Source organism: Panthera uncia (genome assembly GCF_023721935.1).
Source record: "Panthera uncia isolate 11264 chromosome A3 unlocalized genomic scaffold, Puncia_PCG_1.0 HiC_scaffold_11, whole genome shotgun sequence".
In the NCBI taxonomy this organism is placed as follows: Eukaryota; Metazoa; Chordata; class Mammalia; order Carnivora; family Felidae; genus Panthera; species Panthera uncia.
In genome coordinates, this window is record NW_026057578.1 from 25,344,323 (window position 1) to 25,368,831 (window position 24,509).

Sequence of the window (24,509 nt, forward strand, 5' to 3'; positions counted from 1 at the left end):
TTAACCTACTTTGTTCAAATAATTACCCATTTTGTAATCAATAGTTACAAACCATTCATTTCTAATGCTGGGTATTATTCTATATGGTGTGTATAGCACAATTTATATTTCACTCTACACTGATGGGCATTTGGGTTGTTTCAAATGCAGAGTTACTGCAAATGGTAATTATATCAATGTTCTTATTCATTATCTTTTAGAGCACAGGCTTCTCTTGGATATAAACCTAGCAGTGGAATTGCTGGATCATAGTGTAGACACATATTCAGTTCTAGTGGGAACTACCAAACAGTTCCCCAAAGTGATTACACCAATCTACATTCCTGCCAGCAATGGAAATTCCAGTTGATCTACATCCTTGCCAACATTTGGTATTGCCTGTCTTTTTAGTTTTAGTCATCCTGGTAGGTATATCGTGGTATCACATTGTGGTTTTAATTTGCATTTTCTTGATAACTAAGGAAAAGGTTCTCAGCTTCATTATTCATTAGGGAAATATCAAGTGATTTTTGACTATGTAAATATATTACCTACTCAAGAAAATACATAAACATTTTCATTATCTTAAAACGAATTCATGAGTCCAGGGCCTTCATCACAAAGATTAAAGCCCATAGAAGTGGTGTGTGTGTGTGTGTGTGTGTGTGTGTGTATGCATGTGTATGCAGGTGTGTATACTTGTGTTTGACTGGTTCTTGGTGACTTCTGGCTAACAAAAATGTTTCCACATCAACCAGACAACATTGAACAAGAAACACGAAAGACTCAGAATCTCAGGAAGAGAGCCATGGCCCCAGATCATTAGTGGGGTTCAGAGTCCCCCAGAGTCTTCCTACCTCCTTCTCCTTCAAGGGGATGTAGTGTGGAAGGTTGATCTGGACCCGTTCAGGAATTAAGAACTGGAACTTGCTTGTTCCATTGGGTTGAAGTGGACACTTGTCACTGAATGTGCAATAATCTTTGATGTCCCAGATCTAGGCACAAAATGTGGGTTAGTGGCCCAGCATCCCTTGACACCAACACCAACTCATGCTGTGGGCCCCTCCCAAACTACTTGTCTTCACTCTGAGGTGTGAGTGGGGCAGTTCTCACTTACACCTCTGAGATACCCAGACACTCAGGTCAGAAGGGGTCCAAGGGAACTTGTAGGCCAGACCTATTAGCCAGCAGGCAGAGAGGGTGTGACTGGCCCAAGGACAAGACATTCTTGCCCCATGGCTCACCATAAATTACGAAGTTGGCTGCTGAGACCCCTGTTCATAGAGAGATGCACAGCTGGGGGGTGAGGGAGTTGTAGGAAGAGAACGATGGAATAGGGGACCCACCGGGAGAGGCTTCTTGGAGGCCCTTTTGGAACCACATCCTCACTCATTTCCTGGGCACACCAGAGCAGAAGAGGACTTTTACTGCCCACTGTTTCACAAATGAAACCAGTACCCAGAGGGAGCAGAGACTAGGCTAGCGCCACATTTAGTGAAGAGGTGGCCGGAGCTTGGCTGACGCCGCCCCCTCAATCTCAAGCCAGTTCCTCCTCACCTTGATGTATCCTTTACAATCCCCTGTGACGAGGATCAAGTCTTTTTCATCAGTGGCCATGGCTCCCACAACCACATCCCCCTTGTCTTCGAAGTCCACAGGGAACTTCCCGAGCAGACCTCCGCCTCCATGGATGGACCAGGCATAGATGTGGCCATCCACGCAGCTGCTCAGCAGGGTGGCTGTGTGTGGCAGGCGAGGCCTGGTCTGCAGGAAGATGATCTGTGCGAGAGAGGCGGGCCAGCTCAGCAGTGCTGTGAGCCGGGACTCACCCTGGCCACTGCTACACGGTGCTGAGGGGCTCAGGCAAGTCACCCCGCCCCTGCTCCCCCAATTTCCTAGATGCCCAGTGAGGATGGTGATGATCCTCCACTCTTCCTACGTAGCTGGTAACGAATATTGGCTGCACTGTGAGCTCCTTGAGGGGAGGAATTCGTGTCTTTTTTGTTCACTTTTTTATCTTTAGCAACTACAGTCGTGTCTGACACATGCTACATGATCAATGAAGATTTGTTGAATAAAGACATACAAATCTGATGCACCCCAAGACTCAAAGAAGAGTTTCTAAGACCTGTAACTCCACTCAAAGCGATTTGAAGAACACAGTCGTTCTCCTTCATATACGTCTATGGTAAGATGCCATATTTTCCAGCCAACTGCCAAGAAAGCATCTTAACCAAATTCTCACTCAAGTCTTGTTGTGATCATGCCTTTTGTTAATTCCCCCCTCTGCTCACTTTCACCTTACATGTCACTCTGTGGCCCAGGCAGGGGTGATGGGGACGGACAGCTATCATGCATGGCTGGCATGAGAAGAGAGCTGCTCTCCTGGCCCCCATCCTACGTGAGGCAGAGAGCACAGGCAGTAGAGTGAATCAGACCAGACGGGGGAAATTGGAGGCTATATCAGAATTCCTGCTATATCAGGAATATCCATTCCTGCTATATCAGAAATTACAGTGTGGTGGCTTATGTGTCCCCAAAACATGTCACCGACAGCAAAAATTCTGAAATATCCTGATTGTCACAAAACAATGTCCAAAACAATGTCCAAAACAAAATGCTTAACCTACTTCCTGTTGGCCCAAATGCCAGGGTCACAGAACCAGGAGTCCCTAAACCAAAGACAAAGGACAAGCATTTCCCCCATTTTATGCAAGTGTACTTGCACGCAGTACAAAACGTGGACAGCACAAACGAGAAGAAACTTAAATCACCCACAAAATGCCAATATCTAGAAATAATCACCATGAAGATTTTAATGCAATGTCTCTTTTTTTAATGTTTTTATTTTATTTTTTTGAGAGAGAGAGAGAGAGAGAGCATGAGTGGGGAAGAGGCAGAGAGAGGGAAACACAGAATCCGAAGCAGGCTCCAGCCTCTGAGCTGTCAGCACAGAGCCCGACGTGGGGCTTGAACTCACGGACGGTGCGATCATGACCTGAGCCTAAGTTGGACACTTCACTGACTGAGCCACCCAGGCGCCCCTAATGCACCGTCTGTAAAGACTTTCATTATATTTTTTAATTATTAAACATACATGCAAGAATAGACGAAAATACCAATGGAATTAGAGAGATCCCAGAAATAGATTATAGAAGACTCTAATATTATATAAGAATGATAGAATTTCAAGCCAGTGGAGAAAAGATAAACTATACAATAAATGGCATTTGAACAACTGGCTATCAATTTAGAAAAACAGTTTTAGATTCATATATCACAGCATACACAAAACTACTTAGATGGGACAAGAAGATGACTAAATAAATATATAATTATAAATGTCTAGAAGAAAATATAACAAATGTTTCTGTGATCTTGGGATAAACAATGCCTTTCTCTCTTGTCACAAAGGAAAATAACAAAGATGGCTAGATAAAGACTAAAGCTTCAGTGTGACATCACAAAGACAGATGAGGTGAAAATATCTGCAATACACAACAGCAAAGGATTCACTTTCCAAAGCACATCTAAGGAGCTCTAATAAATTAATGCAAAAAAGAATAGACAAGGGATATAAATGGATGTTTAATTCATGGAAGAAATACAAATGTCTAACGAACATATAGAAAGCTCAATATTACGAATAATCAAAAGAACTTTTTTAATTTCCACCCGCCAGACTGGCAGGAATTAAGAAAAGGCTAATATCCATTCCTGGCTTAGTGTAAGAACAAAGGCAGACTCACACACTGTTGGAGGGAAGTCTTCTTAGAGAGCAAAATGGCTTCGTCCATTGAAATGTAAACTGTGCTCACTCGATGAGCCATCAACCATACTTATGGAAAATCTAGCATAACTGCACAGATAAATCTATAAGGATTTCAATCACACCTTTGTTTATAATAGCAAAAAACTAGGAACAACTTAAATGTCTAATCAACTGGGCATTCATTAAATAAATTATAGTGAATCCAAAGAAATATACCACAGCCAGGGGCAGATTTACCAGTGAAGTTCATAAAGCTTAAGGCAAAGTTCAAGGTCAAGTTCAAGGCCCTTCCAAGGTCCTGGGAAGAATTAGCAACTTGTGGAGACTTATAATTGTCAGCTGTAAGTTTTAAAATTTATTGTCCTTTCTCATCCAGATGGCTAACAGACACATGAAAAAAATGTTCCACATCACTCATCATCAGGGAAATACAAATCAAAACCAGTGAGATACCACCTCACACCTGTCAGAATGGCTAACAGTAACAACTCGGGCAACAACAGATGTTGACGAATCACTAAATTTTTTTAAGGTATTTGTTTTTTTGTTAATGTTTATTTTTGAGAGAGAGAGAAACAGAGCACGAGTGGGGGAGGGGCAGAAACAGAGGGAGACACAAAATCCGAAGCAGGCTCCAGGCTCTGAGCTGTCAGCACAGAGCCCCATGTGCGGCTCGAACTCACAAGCCGTGAGATCATGACCTGAGCCGAAGTTGGACTCTTAATCAACTGAGCAACCCAGGTGCCCCATGAATTGCTAAATTCTATTCTTGAAATCATTATTATAATATATCTTAACTAACTTAGATTCAAAGAAAGAAAGAAAGAAAAATTTCTAAATAAAATGTAACCACATTGATCTCTATATCAAGAAATAATAATAATAATAATAACAATAGTTCTAGGAATAATTTTTTAAAAAGTATCTCCTCTGAAAGACTTTACATACACAAATCTATAAATGACTAAATGATGTAAATATTTTGGAGTTTCATGAACTTGAGAGTAAATTTTAAAAATCTTATCACAGCTCCCTGCTGCTGTATTTCCAGACTGGAGGAGGGAGGACATAGGGTGAAGAAGGAAATAAAAAGTATTCAAAGTGCAGCCTCTCAAAAAAAGAAAAAAAGAAAAAGAAATTTGTCATTTCTTTTCTCATTTTAAGTAAATTTTCACTTTTGTATCTCATTTTTTATTCATAATTTTGTGTTATTTTCCACAAATGTGCCAACCAAATTGTGTAAGTTTTAGGCTCAAAAAAGCATAGATTGGCCTTCTCTATGAAGCCATTAACAAGAATGAAGTAGATGGATTTATATGTATTGACAGCAAAGGTTGTCCGCTCTACATTGTTAGATTAAAAAAAAAAAAAATCCAACAGCTGAACTACAGTCTCAAATGCTCCCAGTCTTGTTTAAGAAAAACAAAACCAGGGGGCGCTGTTTGGCTCAGTCGGTTAAGCGTTCAACTCTTGATTTCAGCTCAGGTCATGATCTCGCGGTTTGTGTGTTCGAGCCCCAGATCCGGCTCTACGCTGACAATGTGGAGTCTGCTTGGGATTATGTCTCCCTCTTTCTCTGCCCATCCTCCGCTTGCACCATACCTCTGTGTGTGTGTGTGTGTGTGTGTGTGTGTGTGTGTGTGTGTGTGTATCTATAGCAGGATAGATCTATCAATAGATCGAGATACAGGCATATAAAAATAAATCTTGGAGTGCTTGGGTGGCTCAGTTAAGTGTCCGACTTCGGCTCAGGTCACAACCTCACAGTTTGTTTGAGCTCTGTGTCAGGCTCTCTGCTGACAGCTTCTGACAGCTCAGAGCCTGGGGCCTATTTCAGATTCTGTGTTTCCCTCTCTCTCTGCCCCTTCCCTGCTTGTGCACACTCTCTCTAAATAAATAAATACAATAAATAAATAAACAAACATTTTTTAAAAATCTCAAAGATGCACACTTAATTTTTTTATCATTGTCATTATCACTGTTAAAGTAAATTTTGTCATACTCTAGATCAAGTATTCTCTTAAAATATGACTCCTCATAGCTACACAGGATTCACCAAAATGATGTGCCACAAAGATCCCCCATTTCTGAACTGGGGAAAACTGAAGCTTCCTTCCCAATCCTTTCTGCACCAGCCCTGGGACAGCTTGAATGGGCAGGCTGAAGGTGCATGATGGGGAGGGACCTTTGCAGGCTCAGAGAGGGCCGTGGGCCTGCGAGAGCACACAGTCGGGGCTGTGCGGCCAGTGATCAGGAGTGGGCACAGTGAAGAGGGGCACAGTAGGATACCCCACCCTGGACAGGATGGAGCGGGATCCGTGTGGTCGGAAGGCAGGTAACCAACACTATGCCTTTTGCACTCTGCACCTGGCCCCTGAAGCCTCAAAGATAGTATCCTGCCCACTTTGGAAAGAGCTTCTGGACTGAGGTTGGACATTCCAGTCTCACTCCACCCAGTGGTCTCAGACAGTTCTCAAGTGCAGGGGGACTAAAGGTCTGCCTGGAGACCCCTTCAGAAGAAGCTGAAGCTACCCATGTCTTTCAGAGGGATTTGCCACTCCCCACCTATCTGGTCCTTTACCACTAAGGAAAGGGCCAAGGACTGGGGTTCATCCACAGATGGTAAGAGACACGGCTGTGCCTGGATCTATTTCCTGTCTCCTTCCACGTGCCCTTATCTGCCATACCCCACAGTCTTCGGACATGGCCAGACAGTAACAGTGGCAAAGGAGACCTGACAGGTAAGACTCCCCCAGGAGTCCTTGCCCCAGTCCACCCTTTCTCTCATCCTAAGGAAAGAGGATGAGGAAAGGCTGGGACTGAGGGTGACCTAGGAGCTCTGGACCCTCTCCAGGACAGCATCCTGAGAAGTTCCACGGTCTACCACCCAGTAACCCAGAGGGAAAGGACTTTGCTGCTTAGGAAACAATGGGGGTGGAAGACAGAGTATTTGGAAGCCAGGAAGGAGAGTCAGCATCAGGAAACAATAGATGCTGGAGAGGACATGGAGAAATGGGAAGCCTCTTGCACTGTTGGTGAGAATGCAAACTGGTGCAGCCGCTCTGGAAAACAGTGTGGAGATTCCTCAAAAACTTAAAAATAGAACTACCCTACGACCCAGGAATAGCACTACTAGGAATTTACCCAAGGGATACAGGAGTGCTGATGCATAAGGACACTTGTACCCCAATGTTTATATAGCAGTACTTTCAACCATAGCCAAATTATGGAAAGAGCCTAAATGTCCATCAACTGACGAATGGATAAAGAAGATGTGGTTTATACGTACAATGGAACACTACTTGACAATGAGAAAGAATGAAATCATGCCATTTGCAGCAACATGGATGCAACTGGAAGGTATTATGCTAAGTGAAGTAAGTCAGCCAGAGAAAGACAAATATCATGTGTTTTCACTCATATGTGGATCTTGAGAAACTTAACAGAAGACCATGGGGGAAGGGAAGGGGAAAAAATAGTTACAAACAGAGAGGGAGGGAGGCAAACCATAAGAGCCTCTTAAATACAGAGAACAAACTGAGGGTTGAAGGGGGTTAGGGGAGAGGAGAAAATGGGCAATGGGTATTGAGGAGAAGGGCACTTGTTGGATGAGTACTGGGTGTTGTATGTAAGTGATAAACCATGGGAATCTACCCCAAAAACCAAAAGCACACTTTACACTCTGTACATTAGCCAATTTTACAATAAATTATATTAAAAAAAAGAAGAAGCAGGCCAGCCTTAGACATGACTGCCAGCCCCCCCCCCCCCCCCCCCCACACACCAGCCATAGTACCTGGAATTTCACCAATAGACATTCAGTCCTTTGCATATAATCTCCAAAGATCCTGTCAAGATTCATGATACAAATCCTATTACACTCAGATCACCAGGCCAGATTACAAAAAGCCAAGGAATTGCCAACAGTAACAGCACAAATAGTCAAGGATGCAGACTTTGCAAACAAAGAGATCTGGAATCAGGCCTTGGCTCAGCTGTTTTCTGACAGTGAGAATCTTGGGCAGGTCACTTCACCTCATTGAGCCCCAGTCTCTTTATCCACAAAATGGAAATAATAATAGTACATACCCACCCGGGCTGTTTGAGAGAGAGAAAAATAATTCATGTAAATGTTGAGGCTCACATCTAGCAGATACTAAGAGCTCAGTAAGTATTAACTACTCTGATATTATTAACAGGCTGGAATATAACACAACGTATCAAAAGCTTCCTAAGAGTGCATTTCTAATCCTGGGAAATAGACAAGAGAGCTAACAAATTCGTGTACAAAGATGTCCATGGCAATGTGAGCTATAAAGGCAAAACCTAGCAATCTAACCTTCTACCAGCGAGAGCAGGCCAGCTGGATAGGTACCACATACACCAAAATACCACGCGGCTGCTAAGAGAGGGGCCGTGGCCTCCCAACCACTGGCAGGGAGAGATGCCATGAGGTGTTGGGTGAAAAAGAGCAAATGGCAGAGTAGTGTACGTATAATCTGATGCTATTTGGTGAAAAAATATTTAGAGGTACATATACACATTCGTACATGTATATACTTGCGTATGCACAGAAAAATGTCTACAAGGCTACAACACACCTTAACACTAGTTACCCCTGGAGACGGGGGAAGAAGGTAAGTCATTGTTTTACTTTAGACACCCCTATAAGGCTTGAATTTTTCATTTTAAGTGAAGGACATGTACCACTTCCTAATTAGAGAGAGAGAAGTGCTGCTCTTTCTTGAACATTCCAAATAAGCTCTTCTGTGAGGGCCTTTGTGCCTGCTGCTCCCTCTGCCAGGGTCACCAGCCTTGCAAATGACAGCAGGCTTCAAGCTCTGTGAAAATGTCCCCTCCTCTGTGAAGCCTTCCCTGATCCCCCTATGTAAATAGCTATGCCCTCTCTACCTCCCACGCCACCCCCTACCGTCGCCTTGGTTTTCTGGGTTCTCTGCTGCACTTGCTCACCCTGTGACCTACCATTTATTTTGCTAGCTAGTTAATCGTCTGTCTCACCCCACTACAATGTCAGTTCCATGAGGGTACAGGTTTTCGTTTCTGTTGTTATTCACTGCTGCCTGCCCAGGGCCTGGCACATGGAAAACACTCAATGAATAACCGTCTGGACCCTGATGGGACCAGGTCACAGTCAAAGGTTGGGCTTTGAGTCATCTACTTCAGTCAGACTCAGAGGCTGAAAGGGATGGGATCTTTTGAGCAACCCTGGTTCCAGGAATTCACCCTTTGAATGCACTCGCACAAGCGCATAGGGGCATCTGCACAAGGATTTTCCGTGCAGAGCTGCTCAAAGTTAAAAACTGGAACCAACCTACATGTCTATCAAGAGAAGGCTGGCTTAAGAGTCTGTGATACATGCAAATTATGGGGCACTATGCAACTGTTACCAAAAAAAAAAAAAAAAAAAAAAAAGATAAGTTAACAAAAGAATAAGCTGGATCTAAATTACTGATACAGAAACATATCCATGCCATGTAGTTAAATTTTTAAAAAGCAAATGGCAGGACATAGCTATAATTTTACATCACTGGTCTAAAAATAAAAAGGATGTGAGCATATAGACAAATTTAACACTGAAGACGAAAAAAAAAAAAAAGAGGAAGGCTAAACCAATCTACCAATTGACTAGGGCTGCTACTATTGGGTAATGTGTGGCTGCTGCCTCTTTTTTTTTTTTTTTTTTAACCAGCTAGGATTGCTACTTTTAAAAGGTTTTTTAAAAAAAGGTTTTTGAAAAGTAATCTCTACACCCAACGTGGGGCTCGAACTCACAACCCCAAGATCACGAGTCACATGCTCTAAGCCAGCCAGGTGCCCCTAAGGCACTTTTTTAAAAGAGGGGGAAAGCACATTTGCAACCTGGAGGAGAGACTGTCCAGCTGCTCGCAGCTCTCCACTCCGCCACCGCAGGACCCAGCCCTGCCGGCACTGCCCCCCTATTCCCAAGTCCCTGGCGCCCTGGAGCTGGGGAAGGGGACGGTGCTGCCACACCTTAACACAACTATGATTTGGGTTTTCACTGGGCCCCTGGTAGGGTCTTAGGAAACCCGGAGAGCCTCCAAATTACCTTATGTTTGCACATCAAAGCTAGAAGGGGCCTGAGTGGTCACTTCATCTAGTGGTGACGGCACAGTGAGGGGCGTCCAGGGTCAGAAGGGGGAAAGGTGCAGGAGGAAGGGAGAAGAACAAAGATGACCCAAACCCTACTCACATATTGTACGAAACAACCTCCCAGAGCACAGGAGGACATTTTAACAGTGGCTTCTGACAATGCTGCTTCTCCTACATCCCAGGGCAGCCCACCAACTGGGGGGGGGGGGGGGACCCTGCACCCTCCTCCATGCATACACTCAAGGAGCTTCCCCCAGACACAGTGGCCCTGAAGCCGGAGTCCTGAGTGGTACCTTCACCTCCACCATGCCTCTCCAGGTCCCGGGGAGAACCAGGTTGGCCCCTTAGGCTCATAGGCCCTCCCCTTCCAGCCCATCCTGATTGATCCCAGACCCACCCACCCCCAACCCCAGCTCATACCCCAGACCCTGCCTGAGCGTGGCCCACCTTCTCCACCGATGCATTGGATTGCAGCAGAACCTTCTTCTGGAACTCCCCTCCTCTCCTTTGAGCATCTCTGAGAACTGACTGTCTGCCATAGGGTATTCTAAACAGCTTAGGGCTTTCAGCACTGAGAGGTTTCTGGAAAGCAAAATGGGCCTCCCAAGTCATCATGCGGGCGGCGGGGGCGGCGGGGGGAGACCAGAGGCAGATGCTGAAAGGACGAGCACCCCAGCCCCCCGTCAGTAAACACACCGACCTGTGAAAGGGACAGCCAGGTGTCTAATGGATCCTGCAATAAAGACACGCCCATGCTGGGGAGTCTCCATTTTGAGTAACCAGGAGCTTCCTCTGTCGGGGCAGAGACTTCAGTCTGCCTTTGGGGAAACCCTCTCCTTGTCCTGGAAGAGATACCCTGGCCAAAGGGGAGGACTGGGGAGCGCATACTCATGGTTCTGGAAAGTGTGCGTGCGGTGGCGCAACCCTGACACTCCAGAGGTGGTCCGAGCGTCCCTGTAGAACGCACAGTGCGTGCATCTTACGGCAGAGCGGGCCACGTGGGATCTAGGTCTGCACTGCTTACGCCGGACAGGCATCGCGTGGAGCCTGTCTCGAAGGTGGAGCTTCTCTCTCAAGCCTCAGTTCCCAGGAACAGGAATCGGACTTCAATCGCTGAAGTATTCTGACCCCAGACCCACACGAGAGATACCGTATCCACTGCTGAGAGTCAGAGGCCAAACCACCCTGCTCTATCTCCTTACTCCCCCAAAATGAGAGCATCGGTCAAGCCTGGGAGGGTGAAGCTCTGCTCTCTCCTGGAGCAGAGAGGAGGGCTCAGAGAAGAGAAGTAGTCTGCCTCTGCTGAGGCCTCAGGCCTCTGGAGCTTGGTCTCCAGGGAGATGAGGCTTGGGCAGGGAGGCTGGCGGGCCCCAGTGGCTCATCTCTGCAGGACACACATGCTGGAGGACTGAGAAAGTAGCCCAGGACCGAGCCTGTGACTCTAGGTTCCCTGGATTGTCTTCCCTCCAGGTCCTGCCCCCAAGCTTGTAGATGCTGGGATCCGGTATTGGTCATGCTCTGGGAAGGGACCGTGCCCAGGCTGGAGGCAGCAGAGGGCGATGGATGAAGTGAACCTAACCAGGGAGGTGGCCCGCCTGGCTGCAGCGCTCAGAAGGAGCCGAGGGACCTAAAGGGGCTCTGGAAAAAGTGCCTCCGTATAAGAAAACACACACACAGCGAAGCCACCTGGTTCGGCTCCCGCTCCTACCTGCAGGGGCACGGGCCTCTCTGGCTCCCTGTCTCTGGGGCGTTTCATCACTGGGGGAGCTGACATCACGTTCCGCTGTAGGTGAGCTTTGGCCGCAGTCTTGGCCCTGGGGTCCGGGGGCTGTGTGGGGGCTTTGTGTGCCCACTTCTTGGGCTCCGCATAGGTCCTGCTGGACCTGAAACCCTCTGCCGGGGAGTTGTCCACTTCTTGGATCTGTGCCAGGGAGATAACTGCCCTCAGGGCACTGCAGTGTCCCAGAGGGAAATGCAGGGCTTCCTGGGCCTAATGCTAACACTGCAGGGCCCTCCAGGCACCCCAGGGCTTGCTCCCTAGAAACCGAGTACCCTTAGGGGCATCAAACCAGAGCTTATAACCCTGTCCCTGGTCCAACCGCGAACGCCGAGTACCCACAGGCAGGAGACTGCTCCCGTGAGGGACTCAGTCTCCCCATCTGTAAAATGGACAGTGGATTCCAAACATTTTGGAGGGTTTTTTTAATCTTAAGGGAAGCTCCGAAGTGTAAAATAGATAAAAAGTTGAACTGCTTTAGGAGCCACTGCAGTAGCCTCAGAGAATTTCTCCATGGCATGTTTGGAAAATTCTTGGATGAGGTGACCCCAAAGTCCCCTTGTAGCTTTGATCTACAAAGATAGGGTAATTCTGAGATGGTGTGGGTTTCCTAAGTCCCTACCATGAGCCTGGTGAGCCCAGAGTGGTAATGCGTAATAGTGATGGGTAAGATGTGAGCCGCCTTCAAGAAGAGAGTCATCTACTAGACAGAACAGGACCAGCAGTCCACAGGCTCTGCAGTCAGACTACCTGGGTCCAGACCTATCCCTTCTTGGCTGCGCAACCTCAGGCAAGATGCTTAACCTCTCTGTGCCTCACTTTCCTTGTCTGTCAAATGAGGATAATTATAGAAACTAGCACCCACTTACCCAGCTCCCAACCTCCTGCAAAAGAAGTCATCCCATCCCTTCTCCTTCCTGGGGGTCCTTCCTACCCCCCGGGCCCTACAGCTGACTCTGGCCCACCGCTGAGAGAGAGTGGGGGGTGCCCCCTGTTGACCATACCTTCTTGGGCAGCAAAGGCAAGGGGCTCTTAGAGGCATTGAAATTGAGGATGGGCTTGAACAGGTTGGCGTTCCAGAGGAGGACGTCCCCGTTGTAGGAGGAGGTCCCGAGGAACTGGTTCTGGTACTTGGCCATGCTCAGGACATCTTCCTTGTGGAAGTTCTGCCAGTGGTGGCACCGAAGCATCGGCTTGGTCTCGTGGAGCCTGCACACAGGGCCAGAGGCGGGAGGGCAGAGCGCTCAGCCTTAGTGCCGCCCCGGGTCGGGGGATCACCGAGGCCTTTAGATTCTGGGAGGCGACTCAGAAGAGGACACTCAGGTGGAAGCTCTGCCCCGTTGACCTCATTCACTAAGCACCCACCATGTATCTACTACAAAGGCCCTGTCCTAGGGGCTTGACATCAACTAATCTTACAGATTCGCCCCATTCAGACAGCTGAATAAGGATTAAAGCAGGGAAGCCATGGCCCTGGAAAGGCCCTCTGAAGAAGAAGAGGACTTGCACATTCTGTTCCCTCTGCCTGGAATGTTCCTCCCACCCCAAGTCCCTTGCTGCTTCATTGAGAAGATCCCACTCCACCCACAACAGCTTCAGATGAGCGTTTCTTGACTGCCCCTGAGACTAAATCCGATTTCCCTTCCCTTCCCATAGAAACCTATACTTTTGGGGTGCCTGGGTGGCTCAGTTGGTTAAGCGTCCGACTTCAGCTCAGCTCACGATCTCGCGGTTTGTGAGTTCAAGCCCCACATCAGGCTCTGTGCTGTCAGCAAGGAGCCCGCTTCAGAACCTCTGTTCCCCTCTCTCTGCCCCTCCCCTACTCACTCTGCCTTTCTCTCTCTCAAAAATAAATATTAAAAAAAACCAAACCAGTACTTCTTCCTGCCCACAGCACTCAACAGACTTTACCATTATAAATGAAGTTATTTGGTTAGCATCTGCCTCCCTCTAGGAAGATAGAGACACATTCTTGCTTATACCCACCCCCAGCATGTAGCACAAAGCCTAGGACATGTTATACTCAAGGAACGGTGGACAAACGGATGGATGAGCAAATGAAGCAAGGGACATTACCCACCATGAATTTCTTGCTTGACTTCCAAAGCGAGTGAAGCTAGGAATAGGGGAACCCACCCAAAGGAGAGAGAACCGTCAGCCGCCCTTAGCTCCCCACACACACCCTTGCCACTCACGTGAAACAAGTGATTCTCTTACTCCATCCTGTCACGTAGAACACCTTGTTCATGTGGACAATCCCGCTAACCTGTTGACGATAAAAGAAAACAGAGCCCTAAGGTGCCTCAGAGAAAATGGCCCTGGGCCCCAAATGTCTTCTTAATCATACCGAGCAAGAAGTCAACCCTCTCCACGATGATAAGAGTTCTCTAGTGATACCACCGTATGTTTTTCAGAGCGCTCTCACATCACATGATTTCACTTGATAGACTCGGAGGAGATAGACAGGGTAGGGATCCATGGCCATTCAACAGGGGGATAACTGGGAAGGTCAAATAACTGATAGGATCCGCACCAGTACTCAGATCCCTGGCTACTTGGCCAAATGCTCCTTCTGAGTTGGTTCAAGGACTTTCGTAAGAGTTAGTAGTGGGCTCAAGTCCCAAAGTGAGACTGCTGGCTTTGCTCCATGCCACACCCACAGACTGCCTTTATAACCCTGTCCCTTTGACCCGGCGTTTCCCAGACAGGAGTGAGCATGGGGCTCACCGGGCCCCACTGTTGGAAATGCCATCCAAAGCTCTCATACCTGGGGTGAGGAGTGCCAACAAATTAAAAGAACAAGGGTAGCCAGCCCTCGTAGAATCCTTATTAAGGACAGGCACTGTTCCCTACCTTCACCTTACAGGCAAGAACACAAAGGCTCAGGGAGGCAAGAAGCCAGGCAGTCTATATGCACAGCCTTAAAAAGAGGCATAAAAAGATAGTGCGCCCCCAGGGTCATGAGAGGTGTGCTTTGCTTCTCACAAGGCACCCCCCCGGGCACCGCTGACACACCACACCGACCTCCAGCTGGTCCGGGTTGGGGAAGGTCATCAGGCATTCGCCAACGGCATAGTTCCACATCTTTATGGTGCCGTCGCACAAACCCGTAAGCAGGCGCCGCTCTGATTCATCCAGGCACATGGTGGTCAGCTCCACGTGCTGGTCCCCAGTCACACAGAACTCCATCATCCTCCTGCCCATCGTGATCTCCCACACTGTCACCAAGCTGCTCAGGCAGCCGCTCACCACCTGTGGGGGAGCACACGGCTGGGGCTCCTGGAGAACAGAGTGTCCCCACTCTCAAGGGTGGCCTCCCCCTGTCATGGCTGGGGCCAGCCCAGCCCCCCACTTCCCCGCTATGCACTGAGAAGACAGGCATTCAAGGCGTTCCTGCTGCTGGATAAGCCCCTCTTGAAAACAGGCCTTCCTCTGCTCTGGAACACAGGCCAGTGCAAACTGGCACAACTCTTTTAGAAGGAACCACATTGGTGAAATCCCCTTTAACTCAGAATCTATCCAGAGAAAATAACCTCTAAGTCAGAAAAGATGTTTACTGAAGCATCATTAATGGTGGGGGGAGAAAACAACAGGAAACACACTAACTGCTCCCTAAGAAAGGAAATACTGAGAACAAAGGATAGTCACTCCACTTCAATGCAACAGTAGCAGGTGAGCCTGTTTCAGACCAACCCTCCTGCTGAGAACAATCTAGAAAAACTGGGGATTTTTTATTTTAACTGTTGGAAGGCATCAAAGGGCCCTAAGGTGTGCGGGATGGTGGTGCCGGGAACCAGCCTGAGAGAGAAGTGCAGAGAGGTGAACGATGGCCTCGTGCAGCCAAAGGCTATCTCTACAGCAGATACAGCCTGTCCTGCTCAGAGCCCAGGCCAGAAAAGGGGTCCCAGTGGAAGTGGGAAGAGGGCCTGGGAGCCCTTTCTGTCCCCACCCCTCAAAAACCATATGCCCAGTTGCTCTGCTCCACCCAGAGATCTCTACTCGGGATGAGGGTGCTAGACTTCCCTGGACTTCCCTTCCCTGGACTGGCTTTCTTGGATAATGACACCCAGGAACAGCACCCCCCTGGGGAACCTCGCAGAGCGGCCCACACCTAGTGTTCCACCTCATATTCCGCGTACAGAGGCGGCACGTCCAGAGCTGACCTGCGGCAGTGGCCAGGGGCTTGCAGGCTGGGGGGAATGAGGTGATCCACTGACCAAGTGGTAGAGCCCCTGCCCCCCTCAGGCCGCCGACCCCTCTTCGGGGTTGCTTCTCACACCCAAGCAGCTGTCCCACACCACCATCCATGCTATGAATTCCACCCCACCCCACCGCTGTGCTGACTGCTCTCCGGGCACGGCAGGAGGTCTGGGTCCTGCCCTGCGTCACCCGGCACTCCTGCCAGCCCGAGAGACGGCCGGCCCCAGCCCGCTCACCTGCTTAAAAATCTTACTGTAGAGGATGGCACACAGGGGTGTGCTGTAAGTCGAGGTCTTCTGCCCTGCTTTCCCAGGCCCCTTGGTCTCCAAGTACCCTTTTAGGATCCCAATCTGCAGGTGAGGAGAGGGGCAGGCAACTGGGCACTGGGTTCTGCCCTCAGTGACTGGCCCCAGGGGAACACTTCCAATTAATTGCAACATTAAGACATCCTAACTGTGCACAGGCCTGAGCCCAGCAAGGCCTCCTGATTCCTCAGCATGCCTGCCGATACCTCTCACCCCTACTCTGTGGGAGTCCCAACGTCCCTCATAACTTCTAGGAAGCAAAAAGCATCAATCTGGTGTCTCCTCCTCCGGGGAGCCTTCCCTGACTATGTCCTGCCTCAGGCTAGGCTAAGGACCCTTTCTCTATGCTCCAAGAAGCACCAGGCATAAATCTCCATCACCACGCGGAGCATTTTCTGCGGACATTCTCTGCTCTTCTACATCATAGGTTCCTTGAGGGATGGGCGGGGTCTGATTAACGTAGTCTCTGCTCCTGGCCTCCCTCCCCACGCAGCACTCACTGAGTAGGTGGTGCAGACGAGGCTGTCTTCGTTCTCGTGGAAGTAGGCGCTGGTGATGGGGCAGTTGCCCAGGGCAAAGAGCTTCCCACAAAAGGACTGAAGGCATATGTAGTCTTGCATGTCCCACACGCGGATATTCTGGGGGGTGGGAAGCAGGCAGAGGCCGAGAGTGGGCCCTGGGGGACACGGCCGGCCCCTGAGGCCTGGGATGTGAGCAGGGCCAGCCACGCGCAGTGTAAGCACTTCCCATACGCGCCCGCTGCACGGATCCCGACCGCGTAACAGAGTTGCCATTCTTACGCTCAGATGAGAAAGTTGGGGCAACCGCCCCCCGCCCCGAGGCCTCTTCCCCCCATGGCCTCCCCTCAAAGGCTGAGGATGAAGACCAAGCAAGACGGCACACGCCCCTGCAGACCCTCACAGGCTCCACTCCAGCCGACCTCGGCTAACGCCAGGCAGGACACACAGTGGCTACCAACGTAGTTGCCGAAAAAGCCCACCTGTCTCCAGGTCAGCCCGTCGAGTTCATCGCAAGTGGAGGAGCCATCCCTAGAGAGGCCCCACGAAGTCCCTCCGGGACACACGTTGCTTGGAGACACCAGCAGTAAGTAGGGAAGGGCAGGGACTGGGACCGACCGGATTCCAGTCCATATCCTGGCTCTGCCCATCACTACTGTGAGGACTGGGGCCCGCCTGCCCCTGCCGCCTGCCCCTCCAGCCTCAGATAGGCCATGACGCCCGGTTCTGGGGGCTGCCGGGAAGATGCCAGACAACAGCCAGTGTGGGCCGTGTTAGGGAGGGTGGCCTGGCTGACCCAAGGGTCCCGCCAATTCTCAGTCTCCTGAGTCCCAGAAGACACAAACTTGTGCCCGGATGGAGGGCACTTGGAGCCGTTGGCCTTCATCCCCACACTGACCAGAACACCCGGCAGCCCAGCAGATGGGGGGTACTCTGAACCAATCGATGTGGGGCAGCAAAGGGACAGGCCCTGAGCGAGGGAGCCCCAGGCACTGGAGAAGTTCCAGTCAGGCCCTGAGAGCCAGGGCAGCCGAGAAGGGGTCACTAGGAGAGCTGAGGTGTGAGCCTGGGTCCAGGGGCAGAGGGAGGGCGAGGGAATGGCTCCCACGTATCACACACCTACTACGCGCCAGACATGACACCGCGGCTTTACCACCAGCTCTTCTCCTCTAACTCCCAACAACCCATCCTGTGGATGAGGGGACGGAGGCTCAGGAAAGGGAAGGGCCTGGCCCAGGACCACAGAGTAAGAAGCCAGGCTGGGCCACACGGGAACCCAGCTCTGGTGGACCGCTCAGAGCGGGCGCAGGCCTCTGGCGGGGGCTCTCAGAGACCCATGGCCCCTTCTTGGTGATTCCACCTGGGGCCTCTCCCTCTCCGCCCTAGCCTAGGTGTGCAGCCACAGGCAGGGAGGTCACACCACTCCCCTGGGCCCCAGCTGACCGAGCTAGATCAGCATCCCTGGGCCAGCGTCCTTGCCGGGGAACAGGGACCAGCGGGTGTAAGAGCCATGCTCCACGAGGACAGCACCTTGTCCTTGGAGATGCTGAAGAGGATGCTGCTGTTCTTGCTGTTCATGAGGATGTGCGTCACGGAGGTCTGATGCCCCTTCATCAGCCACATGGGCCTTTTTGAGAAGAAGGGGTTCCACAGGCGGATGAGGGGGTCATAGCCGCCAGTCACTGGGGTCAAGAAATGGGTGTTAACCACTGGGGTCCTACGCTGAGAACTTCTCCTGGGACCATGCCTTGGACCCCAGGCAGGTGCAGCAGATGGGGGGGGAGGGGGTGGTCGTGACAGTCCGCCCCCCTGCTGCCCCATCATGCCAAGCAGAGACTGAGTCACCACCCCACCCCAGGTGCCCACAGGTGGGGACCAGAGCAGCAGGAGAGGAACCCGGGCCCTGCAAGCCCTCCTCCTCAGCTCTGATAGTCCCCACGCCCCCAGCAGCCTCACTCCAGTTCCACCAGGCCAGCAGCTTCGTGTGCCGTGAAGATTACTTACCCACCAAGTTCTTGTCTGGGCAATAATCAAAGCAAAGAATCCCTTTTCTTAAGTTCAGCACTGAAAACCTACAACAGGAAAGGGGGAAGGCTGCAGGCTGGGAGCCAGGGCCCCGGGGAGTCTCTGAGGCTGGGGTGGAGGGGAGCTGGAGGCAGGGCCGCAGGGAGGCCAGGGAGAGTCATCACCTCTCCCACGAAGGGGAGGAGCAGCCTCAGAGACCCTGTCCAGGGCTCACCCTGCAGCCAAGTCGGGGCTGAGCACTGTAGCCAGAGCGGCTGCCGCGGGTCTCATGGAGGAGGCGCCCACCCCTCACCTGTAGGGGAAGCAACCCCAGGGCACGAGCAACAACTCAGTGCTGGGACACATCTGCCTCGTTCCAAGGGCAAACCTAACGTGATCCTCGCTCCAACCATACTGAGACGGGTGTTCCCCCAACCCATGATAAAAATTTTTAAAAAGAAGGGGACTCCATGGGGCACCTGGGGAGGGCTCAGTTGGTTAAGCATCCGACTCTTGATTTCGGCTCAGGTCATGATCTCACGGTTCACGAGTTCGAGCCCCGCGTCGGGCTCTGTGCTGACAGTGTGGAGCCTGGAGCCTGCTTCGGATTCTGTGTCTCATTCTCTCTCTGCCCCTCACCCACCCATAGTCTGTCTGTCTGTCTGTCTCTCTCTCTCTCTCTCTCTCTCTCTCTCTCTAAAATAAATAAACACTAAAAATAAATAAATAAATAAATAAATAAATAAATAAGAAAAGAAAAGAAAAGAAGGAGGAGGAGGAGGAGGAGGATATTCCAAGGGCCGAGGGAAGGGAAGAAAGCTACTGAGAGCTGTGCCCCTACCTGCTCTGTGCTGGTTCCTGTTTCGTGTATCACCCGCACCCCTCACATAATCCTAGAAAGTGTCGTCAGCCCTGTACCGTGTCATGAGGACACAGAAAGCAGAAAGTAAGGAGTCTGCCTAAGGCCACAAGGCTGGCAAGGTGGGGGCATCAGGATTCAGACCCAGGGTGAGTGTGGCAGGAAAGGAAGAGGGCAGCAGGGCTGGATGGGGCTCAGGAGGGCCAGGGTGAGGCAGGCAAGAGTTTCAGGAAGACCAGGCCCCAAAGTACTTTGCATCTGCTATTCCCTCCTACCCATCCATCCCACTCTGCCAGCTCCTTCTACTCAAACTCTCCCTTCTAATGAACTCAACTCAGAGGCCCCCATCGAACGGTACACCAGCCCCGTAACACAGCACGCCCTCCTTGAACCTGCCCTTCAACTGGTTCCTTTGACACTCCCCAGGGCTCTAACCCGGTTGCCTGGGGGTCATCCTGCAGGCTCCCTCTCCAGCATTCCCATCATCCAGCTGGGCCCTAAACCCTCATGGCCCACAACCCACCATCGCCCCGGCCTTTGCTTAGTTCAGGCCTCTCCATTTCTGTGCAGCCTCCCAGCGCGTCTCTTGACCTCTAGTCCTGCTCCCCCTCCAAACCTGCTCTCCTTTCTACTGCCAGAAGGATTCCTCGAAAAATTGAAACTTCAAGAGGAACATAACAAATAAACATATTTCATTTGTTGTCAAACCAGATACATCTCCCTGTGTGCATATACACACAGAGAAACCTTCTGGAAGAACGGCCACTAGAAATTATTTCAGGCTGACTCACTCACTGGTGCAACAAAGATTTGCTAGCTCCCTCCTGTGCCCTTCCAGGATTACCGGGGAAATAGATGTGATGCCCCTGCCTTCGTGGAGCTTTCCTTCCAGAGAGAAACAGCAGGAGCAAATAAATGAACGGAGACAGGGAGATGGACATTCACAAATCATGGTAAGTCCTGCAGGGAAATAAACAGGTGGCTTTGATAGGTGAGCCGAAGGAGACCAGTCTGCAGATAGCTACTGGGCAGAGAAGGGACTGGAAGCTCGGAGGGGATGCAGGAAAGAAGGCCATGGCAAGCAGCTCAGGTGGCTTCAATTAGGTGGCGGTGCAGAAGTGAGAGAAGAAGGAGGGGAAGCAGGGGAGATGCTGTGGGCCGGTCCACACGCTCGGCTACACGCTCCCTCGGGCTCCACCAGGGCTCCTCCACTCAGATTCACTGCTGGCTGCAAGCACCTCAAGAACTCAGCTCAGGCTGGCTGCCAGGGAGCCAACATCTCAGGCCCACATTGCCTCGGAAGCTGAGGCTTTTTCGTTTTTTTTCAGGGAATTAGAAAACAGTTAATTTTTTTTAATATGAAATTTACTGTCAAATTGGTTTCCATACAACACCCAGTGCTCATCCCAACAGGTGCCCTCCTCAATGCCCACCCCCCACCCTCCCCTCCCTCCCACCCCCCTATCAACCCTCAGTTTATTCTCAGTTTTTAACAGTCTCTTATGGTTTGCCTCCCTCCCTCTCTTTTTTTTTCTTCCCCTCCCCCATGGCCTTCTGTTAAGTTTCTCAGGATCCACATGAGAGTGAACACATATGGTACCTGTCTTTCTCTGTGTGACTTATTTCACTTAGCATAACCCTCTCCAGTTCCATCCACGTTGCTACAAAAGGCCATATTTCATTCTCTCTCATTGCCACGTAGTACTCCATTGTGTATATAAACCACAATTTCTTTATCCATTCATCGGTTGATGGGCATTTAGGCTCTTTCCATAATTTGGCTATTGTGGAGAGTGCTGCTATAAACATTGAGGTACAAGTGCCCCTATGCATCAGTACTCCTGTATCCCTTGGGTAAATTCCCAGCAGTGCTATTGCTGGGTCATAGGGTAGGTCTATTTTTAATTTTTTGAGGAACCTCCACACTGTTTTCCAGAGCGGCTGCACCAGTTTGCATTCTCACCAACAGTGCAAGAGGGTTCCCGTTTCTCCACATCCTCTCCAGCATCTATAGTCTCCTGATTTGTTCATTTTGGCCACTCTGACTGGTGTGAGGTGATATCTGAGTGTGGTTTTGATTTGTATTTCCCTGATGAGGAGCGACGTTGAGCATCTTTTCATGTGCCTGTTGGCCATCTGGATGTCTTCTTTAGAGAAGTATCTATTCATGTCTTCTGCCCATTTCTTCACCGGATTATTTGTTTTTTGGGTGTGGAGTTTGGTGACTTCTTTATAGATTTTAGATACTAGCCCTTTGTCTGATATGTCATTTGCAAATATCTTTTCCCAGTCCATCGGTTGCCTTTTAGTTTTGTTGATTGTTTCCTTTGCAGTGCAGAAGCTTTTTATCTCCATGAGGTCCCAATAGTTCATTTTTGCTTTTAATTTCCTTGCCTTTGGGGATGCGTCAAGTAAGAAATTGCTGCAGCTGAGGTCAGAGAGATTTTTTTCCTGCTTTCTCCTCTAGGGTTTTGATGGTTTCCTGTCTCACATTCAGGTCCTTTATCCATTTTGAGTTTATTTTTGTGAATGGTATAAGAAAGTGGTCTAGTTTCATTCTTCTGCATGTTGCTGTCCAGTTCTCCCAGCACCATTTGTTAAAGAGACTGGTTTTTTTTTCCATTGGACATTCTTTCCTGCTTTGTCAAAGATTAGTTGGTCATATGTTTGTGGGTCCAATTCTGGAGTCTCTATTCTATTCCATTGGTCTGTGTGTCTGTTTTTGTGCCAGTACCATGCTGTCTTGATGATTACAGATTTGTAGTAGAAGCTAAAGTCTGGGATCGTGATCCTCCCGCTTTGGTCTTCTTCAATATTACTTTGGCTATTTGGGGTCTTTTGTGGTTCCATACAAATTTTAGGATTGCTTGTTCTAGCTTCAAGAAGAAAGCTGGTGCAATTTTGATTGGGATTGCATTGAATGTGTATATTGCTTTGGGTACTATTGACTTAGAGGCAGAGTTTGGGGTGACAGCGCCAGACCCCACCTGCGGAGGCCACGCCCCAAGAGGTCCTCGCCTGGAACTCAAGACCAGCAAGCAGTCAATGGTGCCACCTGCTGGCTGACATGTGTACTGCATGCAGACAACCAGAAGCACAGGGGCAGGTTTGTGTATAAATACATTCTCCAACCAGCCCCCAAAATACATCTCAGATCTCTCTGTCTCCTCTCCATAGCCTGATTCCAGGCCATCACCATGTAGCTGAATTATTACAATGGCGTCGCCACTGGAGTCCCCATCTCCACGGCTGCTCACTTCACTTGCAACAGAGCGGCCCAAAGGATGCTGGTATGCATCAGACCTCACCGTTCCTGTGCTCAAGATCTAGAAACTTGTTTATATCTCTTTCCAAATAATTGTAAAAAGACACGTTTGAGACAAATGGGGGAAGATTAACTTGGACTAGGTACTAGTGATATTAAAGCATTATACTATTTTCTCCACTTTGGTGTGTGTTTGGAATTTTTAGTAATGAAATGTTAAAAAAAACAAAAACAACACACAACAAAAAACAAGGGCGGGGTGCCTGGGTGGCTCAGTCAGTTACGTGTCTGACTCTTGGTTTCCGTTCAGGTCATGATCTCATGGTTGGTGAGTTCCAGCCCCACATCGGGCTCCGTGCTGACAGTGTGGAGCCTGCTTGAGATTCTCTCTCTCCCTCTCTTTCTGCCCCTCCCCCATTCACTCTGTCTCTCTCAAAAATAAATAAACTTAAAAACAACAACAACAACAACAAAAAACAAGGGTATACCAGGCAGAGAGAAGCAATTCAAAGGCCCCGGGGACAGGGAACGGCTGAACCACAAGGGGTCCCCGTGTAGCTGGAGTGGGAAGGTAGAAGGGGTGAGATTAGGGAGGCAGCAGGGACAGACCACGGATGCCTTCATGGCCAGGATGAGGTAATCCTGTGATATCCACCTGCCATTTAGACCCAATAAAATAAGAAGCTGAATGAAACACATATCACAGGCATGAGGTAATACTTCCATCAAAGCAAAGATGAGCCTCTGCTGGAAAACAGCTCCAAGTGGAACCCCACCACACTGCCCCACTCCAAGCACGGAAGCCAAGACCGAAACTTCCCCACCACATCAGCCTTCTCCAAGGCCCCCTCCCCCAAGCAGCAGTTAGCTCCAGGGCTCGGGTGGGGATGTGCACAGAGTACTCTGGTTAACAGGACACTGGACATACAGTGAGGCCTGGAACACGTCCCCCGCTCAGACGTCAGCTCCAAGACAAATCACTTCCTCCCCCTGAGTCTCAAGTTTCCAATCTATAGAATGAGGAGTTCAGATTAAATTAGCCTTACCATCCCAGGATTGAATTTCCCTCTGGCAAACAACGAGGACAGGAAGGGACAGAGATGGGGCCTAAATGGCCCTCCATCTTCCTGCTGTGCCTCACCCAGCTGCTCCCCCCAACACAGGCCTTGAATCTCCTGCTACTCCCCCCAGGGAGACGGGGCTGCCCTTCATGGTTCCACCTGCCCAGGAGCAAAATGTCACAGACCTGAAGGGTCCAAGGAGTAAAGACGTGCAGCAGGAAGAAAACAGCAGAGGCAAGAGGGGGAAAAAAAAACCCTCAGGGGAAAAAAAAACCTACTGCGAAATGCACAGTGAGAGGTACACACGAAAATGATAGAGGTGAGACATTTGAGAGCAGAGTGAGACAGTGGGGACTGAGCAAGGATAGGATTGCAGCTTTATTTATAATGTTTTTACTTTTTTACAGGGACACATAGGTACATAGACTTGTGTGACTAATCACTATTGTGAAAGAAGGAAGGAAGGAAGGAAGGAAGGAAGGAAGGAAGGAAGGAAGGAGAAAGAAAGAAAGAAAGAAAGAAAGAAAGAAAGAAAGAAAGAGAAAGAGAGAGAGAAAGAAAGAAAGAAAGAAAGAAAGAAAGAAAGAAAAGGAAGGGAGGGAATAGAGGAGGGAAGGAATAGAGGGAGGGAGGGAGA

At 49.6% G+C, this 24,509-nt stretch overlaps 1 protein-coding gene across 3 annotated transcripts in view; it reads right to left on the minus strand.

Annotated features, from left to right (window-relative positions):
* EFCAB8 (EF-hand calcium binding domain 8) overlaps window positions 1-24,509 on the minus strand; it is a 66,607-nt gene that overhangs the window by 13,969 nt on the left and 28,129 nt on the right. For all 3 annotated transcript variants that reach the window (XM_049650935.1, XM_049650934.1, XM_049650936.1), the window contains 11 exons: window positions 18,688-18,755; window positions 18,214-18,365; window positions 16,666-16,803; window positions 16,097-16,210; window positions 14,685-14,912; window positions 13,856-13,926; window positions 12,665-12,869; window positions 11,592-11,804; window positions 10,331-10,465; window positions 1,537-1,758; window positions 837-974 (listed from right to left, as the gene is read on the minus strand). In XM_049650935.1, coding sequence (XP_049506892.1) covers window positions 837-974; window positions 1,537-1,758; window positions 10,331-10,465; window positions 11,592-11,804; window positions 12,665-12,869; window positions 13,856-13,926; window positions 14,685-14,912; window positions 16,097-16,210; window positions 16,666-16,803; window positions 18,214-18,365; window positions 18,688-18,755 — 1,684 coding nt within the window. The remainder of the gene's footprint in view (window positions 1-836; window positions 975-1,536; window positions 1,759-10,330; window positions 10,466-11,591; window positions 11,805-12,664; window positions 12,870-13,855; window positions 13,927-14,684; window positions 14,913-16,096; window positions 16,211-16,665; window positions 16,804-18,213; window positions 18,366-18,687; window positions 18,756-24,509) is intronic.